The sequence below is a fragment of the Oryctolagus cuniculus genome, chromosome 7, assembly GCF_051225735.1.
Source record: "Oryctolagus cuniculus isolate XC-2025 breed Fujian yellow rabbit chromosome 7, ASM5122573v1, whole genome shotgun sequence".
NCBI classification, from domain to species: domain Eukaryota; kingdom Metazoa; phylum Chordata; class Mammalia; order Lagomorpha; family Leporidae; genus Oryctolagus; species Oryctolagus cuniculus.
In genome coordinates, this window is record NC_142873.1 from 59,740,614 (window position 1) to 59,755,589 (window position 14,976).

Below are 14,976 nucleotides of genomic sequence, written 5' to 3' on the forward strand. Positions count from 1 at the left end.
ACGCTGTTATTGTTTCTTTACCTAATGAAAGTATAATCTACTGCCTTTAAATTACTTGATCCTCTCAGAAATATCTACATTCATGTTAGAAAAATTTATATTCAATAATCTGAATAAATATAAATTATTCTAACTTTTTATTGGTTCCACAGGACAATTGTTAGACTCTTTATTACTACTTAGGTGGAGATTGCATCAAGACCAGACAGAGAGTTGATATAAATAAGTGACACAATTGTGGATTTAAATGTTAGTTGTTTTGCTTTGTATTTAATATGTCTTGCAAGTTGAAATCATTTATCTATTACCTATTTTTATTTACTTGTTTGGTTGTTGCCACTGATTGCCTGCATTCCTAGGTGTCCACCCTGAATAAGAGGAAATACAGGAAGGATCTGTAGCTCTTCTGCTTTTGTTCATGTAATTCTTAATGTTAAAGTAGCACCTTTACCAAATACTGTGCACTCTCTGTTCTTCCCATTGACAGTCTTTCTGATGTGTCTTTGGTAATATTGGTTGCATCCTGCCTCTGTAATGCTTTTTCATTAATATCTCTGTGGTCTTTAAAATCTCAGTTTAGATATTTGATAACCTAGTTGGACATATGGTAACAATTCAGTACCCACGCTCATCATACAAATATATATTTATAGGCATATTCTGTCTCATTTAACATTCTCCTTTCCTATACTGCTTCTGATTGGTCTCTCCTGTTTTCATAGCTTTTTAGTAATGATTAATATCAGTAATATCGATACATATAATTCAATGCTAGCTGCTATAACAAATCCCATATTTTTAGCAGTTTAAAATGGCAGAGGTTTATTCCTTACATATAATATGCATCTCATGCAGGTGTTTTAGGTTGGCAGGTAGCTTTTCTCCAATTGTGATTTAAAGGCCAGACTCTACTGCATCTACCTGGCTGAAACAGTAAACGAGAACATGCGAAAGTCACACTTACTTCTTAAAAACCTTGACCTGTGCTAAAGAAAAAATCATTCAGTGACACTAAGGAGTGGTTCAGGCAGACTTTACTGAGGATCATTATGAAAGGTGAAGGGACCACTGCAATGGAGTTTTGCAGTAAGGGAGAGAGATTGGGCTCTACTCCAAATATAAGGAAAGATAGGAATTTATAGCCAAGGAGCAAGATAAGATCGGGATCAGTGATGGGAAATTACATGGCGGGTGAAGAGGGATTCTGGCTAACTCAACATGCCTAACAAGATTCTTGTGGAAGTAGACCAGAGCGATCAGGTATCACCGAGCCATGGTGGACATTTAGAATCTCAATGAGGGTGATCATATAATTGATAGGGTATTCTGGTTAAACTGATTTAGCAGTATTCTTGCTAAAATTGAACAATGCAAAGATGAATATAGAAGTCCAAAAGTTAGGATCTACTTGAGAAGAGAGTTCAGAGGAGCCTGCATAGTGTGGCCAAGGAAAGATTCTGTCGCCTAGAAGAGACTCATCTTGTTTCACTGACACTCGTTTGCTGGGCACAAGGGAAGTGGGAGGGTGGTATAGCTTGAAAATGTAGCTTTGCTCAGCATTAGTTCAAAACTATATTATAAAAGGGGGCAAAAGTCCTGGTGACAGTTGGCTAGCTGTCTATGACATAAATAAGATCCTATTTTCCCAAATTGGTCTATACCTCAGTATTGAAACATGTTTTGGGGAATTCTTAGGGTATGGCTAGTAATTCCTTGCTCCAGTTGTCTGCTGATTAGGTAGGTTAATAGATCTTTCATCACCTGGCTGTATAGAGAAAATTAATTTCAAATACTTGTTTACACAGGCCTGTAAGTTCTAATGGCAGTTCCCAATAGTGCCCATAGAAACTGCCTGTCTCCTTTATCGTATTCACCCATCAAAGTAGCTTAAATACTTTGTTACTTTCTGATTTATCTTTGCTTATAGGAATTCCCTTGACCTTGTGATTTTGAATGAGATTATTTTTTTCTGTCTTGATTGCATCTCTTTCTGAAACTTTAGTCCTGTTAAATGTCTTTCTCATCTTTCACTGATGACTTCATTGCCCAGCTCCTTTTATAAGAAGACCCTGTAACATTACCCAAATATCAAACTGCTCCCCTCCCTCCCTCCCTCCCTCCTTCCCTCCCTCCCTCCCTCCCTCCCTCCCTCCCTCCTTCCCTCCTCCCCTCCTTCCCTCCTCCCCTCCTCCCCTCCTCCCCTCCTCTCTTCTCTTCTCTTCTCTTCTCTTCTCTTCTCTTCTCTTCTCTTCTCTTCTCTTCTCTTCTCTTCTCTTCTCTTCTCTTCTCTTCTCTTCTCTTCTCTTCTCATCTCATCTCATCTCATCTCATCTCATCTCATCTTTATTTTATTTATTTTAAAGCCAGAGTAACAGGTAGGAGAGGCAGAGAGAGAAAGTGCTCTTCCATCTGTTGGTTTACTCCCCAAATGGCTACAGTGGCTGGGGCTGGGCTAGGCAGAAGCCAGCAACCAGGAATTCCATCCTGGTCTCCTGTGTGGGTAGCAGAGGCCCAAATATTTGAGCCATGTTCTGCTGCTTTCCCATGTGCTTTAGCAGGCAGCTGGATCAGAAGCAGAGTAGCCAGGACTCCAGTTGGTACTCTCATATGGGATGATGGGGTTTAACCTGCTACACCACAATGCAGGCCCCTCTCCTTCATTCCTAATATAAAGTTTTAATCTTATTTAAAATGATGAATGCATTGCATTCTCATTCTCTCTCTCTTTTGCAGAGATAGATACTAGTTGACTTATCCAGAATGAATTATGTACAAACAAGGTCTTTGAATGATTTGCAGACAGGTTGTGGCTTAGAAGATAGACTAGCAGTGGGTTTTTAAAAATTTTATTTATATATACAAATTTTATGTATTTCATATATACAGATTCAGGAACATAGTGATACTTTCTACCCTACCCTCCCTCCAGCCCGCACTCCCACCCTTCTTCCTCATCCCTTTTCTATTCTCATTCTTATCTTCTACACAGATCTATTTTCAGTTAACTTTATACTCATAAGATTAACCCTACAGTAAGTAAAGAGCTCAACAAATAGTATGAAGAAAAAACAAACAAACAAAAAACCACTGTTCTTCTCAACAGTCCAGACAAGGGCTGTTAAAAATCATCACATCTCGGCTGGCGCCTTGGCTCAGTAGGCTAATCTTCCACCTAGCGGCGCCGGCACACTGGGTTCTAGTCCCAGTCAGGGCACCAGATTCTGTCCTGGTTGCCACTCTTCCAGGCCAGCTCTCTGCTGTGGCCAGGGAGTGCAGTGGAGGATGGCCCAAGTGCTTGGGCCCTGCACCCCATGGGAGACCAGGAGAAGCACCTGGCTCCTGCCTTCTGATCAGCGCGGTGCGCCGGCTGCGGTACGCTGGCCGCAGCGGCCATTGGAGGGTGAACCAACGGCAAAAGGAAGACCTTTCTCTCTGTCTCTCTCTCTCTCTGTCCACTCTGCCTGTCCAAAAAAAAAAAAAAAAAAAAAATCATCACATCTCAAAAGTGTCAATTTCACTCTTACAGATTACCTTTTAGGTACTTTGTTAGTTACCACAGATCAGAGAGAAAATGTGGTATTTATCTTTTTGGGATTGGCTTATTTCACTAAGTATAATAGTTTCCAGTTGCATCCATTTTGTTGCTAATAACAGGATTTCATTTTATTTTGCTGCCATTAAACTTGTGTGAAAATAGATAAAATCAAGAGAGGAAGATATAATTTGAAAACTACCAGCTGTTGAATTAACTCAAAGATCTTTTATGACTTGAATCTGTTTACCTCTCCAGTCTTATTCTGCATCATTGCTGGATCATTGCCCCTCTTAATGTCTCCATTGTAGTTAACACTGGACTTTGTGTTCCTTAAATAAGACAGGCTTTTTAACTCTATTTCATTTACTGTATTCTCTTTGGGGCATACCACAAACCACAAACCTGAATTAGGCTTCTGAAGATATCACTGTGGACCGTACTTCCTCAGGGAAGTCTTTTCTGTCATCTCTTTCCTCAATATTTATATTTAAAATTCTTTTGTTTCATTTTGTTTTCTGATGCTTCTGAAAGCTGATTCTTCATAGCTGTATTACACTCTGATTTTATATCAATGATTTAAAATAATTCAAAAAATTTTAAGGTGATATCTTTTTCTGTTGATTATAAGCACAATGGTTTTGTTCACCATTGTATTTCCAGCACCTAGATTAGTACTCAGTGAGAACATGCTCTCTTTTATTATTTAGGAACTTGAGAGAGACCAAAGGGACTAAGCAGAATGGAAAAAATGCTTTTATTGCTGTTCTTGCTTGCATTTAAAAGAGATGCCTAATTGCTTTAATATTTGAAAAATCTTACTTACAAGTATAAATCGAATTTCTTTGATATCAATTGTGTATATGGTACTCGGCAAAAACAAATATGTGGTAAGCATCCTCAGTGTCAGCTGAATTTTTCCCTTCTAGAAATGTATCCTTACTGAGACTTGGAAAGGGTTATCAAGCAGAAATCTATATGACTTTCCTAGGGCTGTTGTAACAAGATACCACAGAAAGAATGGTTTATTTTTTTTATTTTTTATTTTTTTTAACTTTTATTTAATATAAATTTCCAAAGTATAGCTTATGGATTACAATGGCTCCCCCTGCCCCATAACTTCCCTCCCACCCACAACCCTCCCCTTTCCCGCTCCCTCTCCCCTTCCATTCACATCAAGATTCATTTTTGATTCTCTATATACAGAAGATCAGTTTAGCATATATTAAGTAAAGGTTTCAACAGTTTGCACCCACACAGAAACATAAAGTGAAAAATACTGTTTGAGTACTAGTTATAGCATTAAATCACAATGTGCAGCACACTAAGGACAGAGATCCTACATGAGGAGTAAGTGCACAGTGACTCTTGTTGTTGACTTAACAAATTGACACTTTTGTTTAAGGCATCAGTAATCACCCTAGGCTCTTTTCATGAGTTGCCAAGGCTATGGAAGTCTTTCGAGTTCACCGACTCTGACCATATTTAGACAAGGTCGTAGTCAAAGTGGAAGTTCTCTCTTCCCTTCAGAGAAAGGTACCTCCTTCTTTGGTGACCTGTTCTTTCCACTGGGATCTCACTTGCGGAGATCTTTCATTTTGGGTTGTGTTTTTTTTTTTTTTTTTTTTTCCCCAGAGTGTCTTGGCTTTCCATGCCTGAAATACTCTTATGGGCTTTTCAGCCGGATCCGCATGCCTTAAAGGCTGATTCTGAGGCCATAGAGCTGTTTAGGACATCCGCCATTCTGAGTCTGCTGTGTATCTCGCTTCCCATGTTGGATCATTCTCTCCCTTTTTTATTCTATTGGTTAGTATTTGTAGACACTAGTCTTGTTTATGTGATCCCTTTGACTCAGTCCTATCATTCTGATCAATTGTGAACAGAAATTGATCACTTGGACTAGTGAGATGGCATTGGTACATGCCACCTTGATGGGATTAAATCGAATCCCCTGGTATGTTTCTAACTCTACCGTTTGGGGCAAGTTAGCTTGAGCATGTCCCAAATTGTACATCTTTTCCCTCTCTTATTCCCAGAGTGGTTTAAAACAAGGGAAATTATTTCGTCAAAATGCAAGAGGTCAGAAACTGGATAGAGGTGTTGATAGGATTGGTCTTTTCTTGGGGGCCCTGAGAACAAATGTGTTCCTGGCTATTGGCAGATGCCAGTAACTCCTTGATATCCCTTAGTGCATGGCTGTGTAACTCTATAATTTATGTTTTTGTTGTCAAGGGGCCTTCTATCTGCCTCGAAAATTTAACCTCAAGGAGAATTTTAGGAGATAAGTATAAGAAAGCAGAATATTGGTTCCTAAGTTTTCTTTCTTTGAGATAAAGATCATGGATTACTCATATAGAACATATTTATTTATTTATTTAATTTATTTATTTTTTATTTTTTGACAGGCAGAGTGGACAGAGAGAGAGAGAGACAGAGAGAAAGGTCTTCCTTTGCCGTTGGTTCACCCTCCATTGGCCGCCGAGGCTGGCGCGCTGCGGCCGGCGCACCGTGCTGATCAGAAGGCAGGAGCCAGGTGCTTCTCCTGGTCTCCCATGGGGTGCAGGGCCCAAGCACTTGGGCCATCCTCCACTGCACTCCCTGGCCACGGCAGAGAGCTGGCCTGGAAGAGTGGCAACTGGGACAGAATCCGGTGCCCCGACCGGGACTAGAACCTGGTGTGCTGGCGCCGCAGGGCGGAGGATTAGCCTATTGAGCCGTGGCGCCGGCCACTCATATATAACATATAAATTCTGAATTTGAGAATTGCTCATGACCACACATACTCCTATAATATTTCTTGTCTTGATTTTTCAAAGGATACACTTTTATCTTTTTTTAATGATGCATCTTTTAAGGAATAAAGTAATGATCCTGTGCATGTGTCAAAAATTTTAACTTACTAATTAATGAGTGATACAGTAGATATTACAGACCAATTCAAAAGAGTAGTAAAAGTACCGTGAATTTATAGTTAGCTAAAGAATGTTGAATTTAGCAATGGATGCAAAACTTGTCATAATTCACAGGGTGATAATGAATTACATTGAACAAGACACAGTTTGTGTTTCTATGGAGAGGGATTATTTGCATGACTACCAACTTTCTGTAAGTTAACTTCTGCCTCTGCATGTAACTTCTGTCATTTATAGATGTTATCTTTGCCACATAGCCTAGACAAAGTCAAATAAAAGCTCAGGCCTTTAGGGCATGGTAATCACCAGAGACTTTAGCATAGCATGGAACAAGATCAGTCATATCTTTTGTCCATTTCAAGTACATTTCTATGTTTTTTTCTAGTTTCTAAAATGACTAGACTAAATATATTTAGCAGAAATTCTACTTGATTGTAGAATCTGCAGAGATTCTGCAGTCATTGAATATCCTATTGAAATTTCTGGCTTATGCTGTTAAATATTGTATTGCCAGTGTGTTCTGAATTTCTCTTACTGACCGATTTTTTCTTTCTGCCTCTCAGAAAACAACTCTTTTTGCTGCACATGTCAGTGGAGCTGTGCTCACTTTTGGTATGGGCTCATTATATATGTTTGTTCAGACCATCCTTTCCTACCAAATGCAGCCCAAAATTCATGGCATTCAAGTCTTCTGGATCAGACTACTCTTGGTTATCTGGTGTGCAGTAAGTGCATTTAGCAGTATCCTTTGCTGTCAGATGTGGCTGGCATTAAATAATTGAAGTAAACACTGTTGGTATATTGGAAGCAGGTTTTTTTTTGGGGGGGCGGGGAGAAGTTCTTAAGGCTACTAATCCTAAACTAAAGGACTTGAAACATGATAATCAGACTGTACGAAGAACTTCAGTATCTACTAAGCCAGGAACAATGATAACAGTTAGCTAGTCCTACTCACTTCAAAGAAATGAGGGATGAGTTAATGCCCTTCCTAAGATCAATTATCCAACAGACAGACATTCATGATAGAACTGCTACTTTCCTGAGCAAGAAGGTGGAGGTTGACTGTGAGAGCCACTTTGTAGTGATTGTCTTAGAGTAATTTTAGTTTTGCTCTTGCTGTGTGGTACTAAGTCTTTAAGGAAATGAGTGTAGATGTTGGCAACAAATGTAAGTTATCTTTTTGGGACCTTAAAAGAGAATTCTGTTTAGAGTCTAATTTAAATTTACAGATCTTATCTGAGATTCTTCCTTGACTTATTTTTTTTATAGTGCTAACTTGCTCATCAATTTTGTACAGTGGTGATTTTGGCATTGATTTAGTTCAGAAACTCCATTGGAACCCTGAAGACAAAGTAAGGATTTATTTAATCTGTAAAACTTGATCACTTCTGAGGTATTTTTCATTTCATCACTAACAATGTAACTTTTTTTGGTAGAATAATCAGCTATATTTTAGGGTAATTTTCTGAAAATCATCTTTGTGTGGAGACATCCATTATTGTCATGTCACCGTGATAGGTAAATATTTTCATGAAGAGAATTATGATGGCAAAGAGTTTTCTCAGAAACTGACTTCCCTAAATACAGATATAGCTTATAAAAGATACCCAACAGAGTTCTTTGATTATTAGAATACTTCTTTCTTGAGTTGAAAAGATGTCTTTTCTTACTTTGTATTGTCTGAAAATGTATTTTGAACTCTGCATCTGGGTTCCAATAATACTGAACATCATCTCTAGTCTTGAGAATAAAAGAGATAAGGGACATGTACTCAATACTGAGTTCATCTATTTTCATAAACAACCCTGCAGCTTTTTGTTTTAAATCATTTTTTGAAGAATTGTCTGTGAATAAGACATGGTTGTGAGAATAAAATTGTAAAATAACTTAGTAGATTCTCCAAATTTAACTCATATGTTATTTAATATTCTAAAAATAGCACTTACTGAGCTTGTGATGAGCATTGTTAAAAAATTTCTTAGTGGCATTTCATGAGTCCTTTCTGGCTTTGGGAAAGACAGTGACTCCCTGATTGTAGAGTAGAAATTCTCCTGTTCTGTCTTGGTTATGTAAATGGAAATTTTATTTGCTGTAGGTGAAACTAAGATAACTAGTTTCATTTAGGAGCAATTCCTAGTGTGTGCTCTTTAATTCTTGAGATATGTTTGATAAATGTGAAAGATTGACTTTTAGAGGATAGATTGGTTAATAAGAATTGTGAGGTTTTTTTTTTATTTGAGAAATACTATAGATTATTTCAGTGAAATTTCACAGAATTGTTCTTTCCCCCTGTGACTCAAGGGTTATGTGCTTCACATGATCACTACAGCAGCAGAATGGTCTATGTCATTTTCCTTCTTTGGTTTTTTCCTGACTTATATTCGTGATTTTCAGGTAAGACAACACAGTATTAAATTTATGGGGTCAAACTTCCTTCAGCTGGGATGAGAGAATATTCCATAGGTAAACCTCTAGGCTTTTCAGAATTTAACTGTTTAAAACCTGACACCATATGCAGTGATTTGTGAAGAGTAACTTATTTGTGTTTGAAATAGTACGTGCTAACAAGGTTTTGCCTTGAAAATGGAGTTGTAAGTGAATTTTAAAAATATATAGGTCATCCTCAATGTCTATTTTTACTGATTCTTGGCAGAAAGCAAAGAAAAACAAGGAACCTCCTGAACAGGGGAGCTTGGTTTTCTCAGGTCAATAGCTCATCTCACTCTCATTATCTATTGGAAACGATCTACATCTTTGATCCCAAACATAGTCTACAGAACATATTGAAAAGGTGCTTTCTCTTTTAGGAGTGAATTTCTGTATATAATTTTCTTTTCTGTTCCAGAAAATTTCTTTACGGGTGGAAGCCAATTTACATGGATTAACCCTCTATGACACTGCTCCTTGCCCTATTAACAATGAGCGGACACCACTACTTTCCAGAGATTTTTAACGAAAGGATGAACGTATTTTTGTGACTATTATGATTCTCAGGGATTGGGCAAAGGTTCACACAAGTTGCTTTTTCCACTCTGAAATTTTCAACCAGTTGATCAAGGCTGACAGTGATGATGATGATGAATACTGATAATTAGGAAACATGAAATAAGCCATTTGATGAGATGTTTTAAAGGATATCATCAAGAGGACTATTTAAAACATTTATGCCCATACTTTTTTATCCAGAAAATAAAACCAAAGGACTGACACATTGTAGTTTTTCCTACTCTATTTAAAGGAAACAACTTGAAGTGCATGAACCAGCCTTTCACATTTTATAAATCATTTTTTAGTGTGTTTTATTGGGAGCACTTTTATGAAAGGGATTTTTCCATGACCCAAAATAATCTGCATTAGTCAGTATATTCTTTTGTATTATGTTGTGAAGTAGAAGTTTTACCCTATTTATAGGGTCTCTGGTAGTCTTAAGACTTTGTTGCTGTTGTTCTGGAATCCATCTATAAATGGAAGCAGATGTGAATTCCTGTGAGTTCTTTCTTGGCTTAAGCTTTGCATCAGAGATTCTGTAGGTTTTGATTTGAATCTGGGTACAAGGTCAGATGCTATGCTAACTGGTTTGTCATACATTCTTGCCATAATGTCATGAAGCTTGGTCTCTGGTAGGAGATCTTAATCACCAATGAAGGAGAGTTACCTCTAGATACATTTACTCCAGTGATGCTTTACTTAGAAAAAAGCATTAGAATTTATATACAAGGCTGAGATACATGAGTAATAGCAGATATCAAGCAAAAGTCACTCCAAACTGCTGTCAAGAGTGTTTACATTTTTTCATTTATAGTAAATTGTAAAAGTAGTCTTGAACAGATAAAAATTGAGCCTTTGTAATGGTATTTGATCTCTGTAGAATTCAAATTAAGTACAAAATGTTTGTGAGATACATATATATATATATATATAATATACACACACGCATTTATATACATATATATATATCTCATATATGTATATACAAAACAATTTGCTGCCTTTTTCCCCCATCATGCAAGTGATTAGGTAGTTTCTACTTGAGTCTACTGTGAAGATGAGGAATGGTTTACAAATCCCTGACAAAATTAAAGAGAAGAAAATACTCATCTGGAAGATGCTTACTGGGGAACTGCAAATGTGTCTAAGAGGATTTACAAGGCATGTCTTTTTTAGAAAAGAGAGTTCCATGGCCAAAATAAAAGTGATAAGAAAGAGTTTAACATGTAAGAAAGAACAATTTAAGGGATAATTCTCCTGTGATGGAAATGGAAACCTCATTTATAAGTAAGTTCCTGGACATGGGAATCAAAGTAAAAACAAAAACAAAAACAAAAAACAAAAAAACCCAAATTCGAAATCTTCTGAAGACTTGTGGACAGAAAATGAAATATTGTTTATCTATATCAAGCACCTTTGAACATGGGAAACATTTCAATAAATGTTGACTGAATGTTGGTTGGTATCACTAGGGGAAAAAATTCCAAAAAACCCAAATTCAAAATCTTCTGAAGACTTGTGGACAGAAAATGAAATATTATTTATCTATATCAAGCACCTTTGAACATGGGAAACATTTCAATAAATGTCGACTGAATGTTGGCATCACTAGGGGAAAAAATTAAATACAAATAGTAAAAAAAGTATCATGCTTTTGAAAATCATCATGCAGCCACTCCTGGGAAATGCCATCTAGTCCTGATTGCTATATATCAAGAAAATTATGATGCAAGTTATGAACAATTGCAGTATGATAAGAAGGAAATTGATAGTATCAAAATTAATAATATTTCAAATTATGTATAGGGAAGGTGATTCAGGGAAAAACAAAGACTTCCTTGTCCATTTCTAGAATATTAGACTTAGTGATACAGACCACACATTATTTTTTTTAAAGATTTATTTATTTATTGAAAGTCAGAGTTACATAGAGAAGGAGAGGCAGAGAGAGAGAGAGAGAGGTCTTCCATCCGCTGGTTCACTCCCCAATTGGCTGCAATGGCAAGAACTGCCCCAATCTGAAGCCAGGAGCCAGGAGCTTCTTCCTGGTATCTCACATGGGCACAGGGGCCCAAGGACTTGAGCCATCTTCTTCTGCTTTCCCAAGCCATAACAGAGAGCTGGATAGGAACTGGAGCAGCCAGGACTCGAACCAGTGCCCATATGGAATGCCGGCACTGCGACTTTTACCTGCTATGCCACAGAACTGGCCCCTCATTTTAAGACAAAAATATTATTTTGATAGTATTTGAATTCCATTAATTAACTTAGGGAAATTTGGTAAGGCTCTTTCTACCTTGTGAATCTGCCTTCTCCTAGAATCTTGTCACCAGTATCTAGTTGGTACAATGAAAAGAAAATTGAAAAGCAATATTTTGTTTCCCAGTAATATCAGAATAGATACATGTTCAGTTGGCTTTCTCAAATTCAACCTGTAGCTACATGTAACTGCCAGGGAAGCTAGGAAATGCAATCTTGCTGTGTGCTCAGGACAAAAAGGAAACAGACTTTCACTGTCAGTTCACAGCATTGCAAATTTTGTTAGCTTAAGCACTCTTACTCTGAAATCTAAAGATTCAACACAAAAATGTTCATTGAAGGGCTTCTGTTTGGTATAGCAATTATGATGCCTCTTGGCATACCCACAACTCATATCTGGATCTCTGGGTTCAAGCCTTAGCTCTGCTTCTGAATCCAGTTTTTTTTTTTTTTTTTTTTTTTTTTTTTTTTTTTTTTTTTTTTTTATTGCTGATATGCACCCTGAGGGACAGCTGGTAGTTGCTCAAGTATTTGGGTCCCTACCACCCACATGGGGGATCTAGACTGAGTTCTAGGCTCCTGCCTTCAGCCTGGTCCAGCCATAGTTACTGTAGGTATTTGGGGAGTGAACCAGAAGGTAGTACATCTCTTTCTGAGTGTTTCTTTCAGACTGTCTGCCTTTCAAAATGGAGGAAAATGCAGTAAAGTTCATTGAATTAAAGAGAAGCACCTTATTTGTTCACCCAAAACTATGGTATTTGTGGAGGCAAGACATGTTTGTAGGGAAAGCATGATTGTCTTCACTACTTCAGCCTTAAAGCTAAAGATGACAGAGAATGCCCTAGAAATCTTAAAATACCAGTGATGATAGAGTACAGAGATAAATCTCATTGTTTGAAAAGCTGGCAGCTTACTTGAAAAACCCAAAGATTTCATTAGAATCTCACCAATGCTCAGATCCCAGTCCCCTCTAAAAGGGAAATCCTGTCCATTGACTCAGAAGGGAATGATAAATAATCAGACTACCTGCAGCAAAGCCCAACTCCTTGCCAACTGTGGATCAGATTGATTAACCTCTAACACTAGAATGCTGACAAAAGAAGAGGCATACCTTTTTCTGGAGGCAACTATTTGTTTTCATTTATACTATCTTTTTGTAGAAAATATATAGGACACAGTAAAAGATTATAAGGCACACAAAGTAGCGGAACAATGTGATTCAGAGAAGACGTAGATAATAGAAGCAGCTCAGAAATTTCCTGGATGGTTGGTCTATCTGGATGGAGTTCATGATGCTGAAAGATATAGTTAAAAAAATAAGCGGTGGAAAACATGCATGACAAAATGAAGAATTTCAGTAAAGATACAGAAAACTTAGGGAAAAAACCCAGAAATTTGTAACAGGTGTTTAGCTTAGTGGTTAAGATGCCTGATTCCCCTATCAGGGTACCTGGGTTTGATTCCCAGCTCTGGCTTCTGACTCCAGCTTCCTGCTATTGCAAACCCTGGTAGATAGTGAAAATGACTCAATTGGTTGGGGTCCTGCCACTCATTTGGGAGACCTGGGTTTCATTTCCAGATCCTGGCTTCAGTCCTGTGAAGCCTTGCCATTGTGGACGTTTGGGGAGTAAATCAGTGTACAGGAGCTTTAACTCTCTCTCTGCCTCTCTCAAAAGAAAAAAAAAAATCACAAACTGAAATAATTCTTCATTTGAATATGATTTAGATAACATGTAGAGGAAAGCAATAAACTTAAAAGATAGGGCAATTGAAATTATGTGAACCGGAAAAGGAGTGAAAATAAAAATAGAGTATCTGGGATTTGAAGGCATTGAATCTTGGGAGAAGATTGATGCAGAAGAAATGTTTGAAGATATACTGACATAAGAACTTTTTGAAATTGATGAAAATGGACACAAAGAATCAGCAAAATTAAGAGTGCTTTTTTATTTAAATAATTAAAAATTGATAAATACTTAGCAAGACTTGACATTCTGGGTTGAACAGTGTTGTTCCCTGCCCATGCCCTGATTCACATCTCCCTCGGACTTGACAGTGTGACTCAAATTGGAAACAGGGTCTTTCAGATCTAGTTAGTTAAGGTAAATTCATACTAGGCTAGGGTCCTAAATTAATTGTCCTTTAAGAAAGGAATTATGCAGAGATGAGTCACAGGCTATGCAGAGAGAAGGCTGCATGAAGATAAAGCAGAAATCAGAGTGATACAGCTGCAAACTAAGGAATGCTGAAGATTACATGCAATCAGAAGCTAGGGAGAAGCAAATAAATAAATAAATATTTTTAAAAAATCTTCCTCTAGAGACTTCAAAGGGAGTTGTGGTTTTAGATTTTAAACTCCAGGCCAATGAAAGCATGAATTTCTGTTATTTCAGACCACCCAATTTATGGTTATTTCTTATGGCAGTCTAGGTTACTAAGACAACTGATTAATTTACAAAGAAAAATAATATCAAGAATGAAAAGGAGGACATCACTACATAGAGCATTGACATTAAAGACAATAAGAGAATATTATGGCCGGCGCCGCGGCTCAATAGGCTAATCTTCCACCTAGTGGCGCCAGCACACCAGGTTCTAGTCCCGGTCCGGGCGCCAGATTCTTTCCCGGTTGCCACTCTTCCAGGCCAGCTCTCTGCTGTGGCCAGGGAGTGCAGTGGAGGATGGCCCAAGTGCTTGGGCCCTGCACCCCATGGGAGACCAGGAGAAGCACCTGGCTCCTGCCTTCGGATCGGCGTGGTGCGCTGGCCGCAGCGCGCCAGCTGTGGCGGCCATTGGAGGGTGAACCAACGGCAAAAGGAAGACCTTTCTCTCTGTCTCTCTCTCTCTCTCACTGTCCACTCTGCCTGTCAAAAAAAAAAAAAAAAAAAAAGAATATTATGAACAACTTTACAAATTGAGTAACTTATGGACCAGCATTGTAGACTAGTGGGTAAAGCCACTGCTTGGAACACTGACATCCCATATGGGTGCTGGCTGCTCCGCTTCCTGTCCAAAACCCTGCAAACAGCCTGGGAAAAGAAGCCAAAGATGCCCAAGTACTTGGGCCCCTGAACCCGTGTGGGAAACCCTGATGAACTTCCTGGCTCTTGTCTTCAGCTCTGTCCAAGTCAGACTGTTGCAACCATCTTGGGAGTGAACTGAAGATGGAAGATTCTCTCTGTCTCTGTCTGTCTGTCTTACTCTCTCTCTCTCTCTCTAACTCTGATTTTCAAATAAATAAATCTTATAAATTAAATCAAATGTTATAAATAAATAAATCAGATA

At 38.0% G+C, this 14,976-nt stretch overlaps 1 protein-coding gene across 50 annotated transcripts in view; it reads left to right on the top strand.

Annotated features, from left to right (window-relative positions):
* Positions 1-14,976, top strand: part of DRAM2 (DNA damage regulated autophagy modulator 2) — a 41,234-nt gene that overhangs the window by 14,371 nt on the left and 11,887 nt on the right. For 26 of the 50 annotated variants that reach the window (XM_089300171.1, XM_089300168.1, XM_089300166.1 and 23 more), the window contains 3 exons: positions 7,008-7,185; positions 7,714-7,796; positions 8,746-8,838. In XM_089300171.1, the coding sequence (XP_089156297.1) occupies positions 7,008-7,185; positions 7,714-7,796; positions 8,746-8,838 (354 nt within the window). Of the gene's footprint in view, positions 1-7,007; positions 7,186-7,713; positions 7,797-8,745; positions 8,839-9,289; positions 14,157-14,976 lie in introns of those variants that run through there. The other 24 variants (XM_089300180.1, XM_089300177.1, XM_089300181.1 and 21 more) reach the window with 2 other exon arrangements.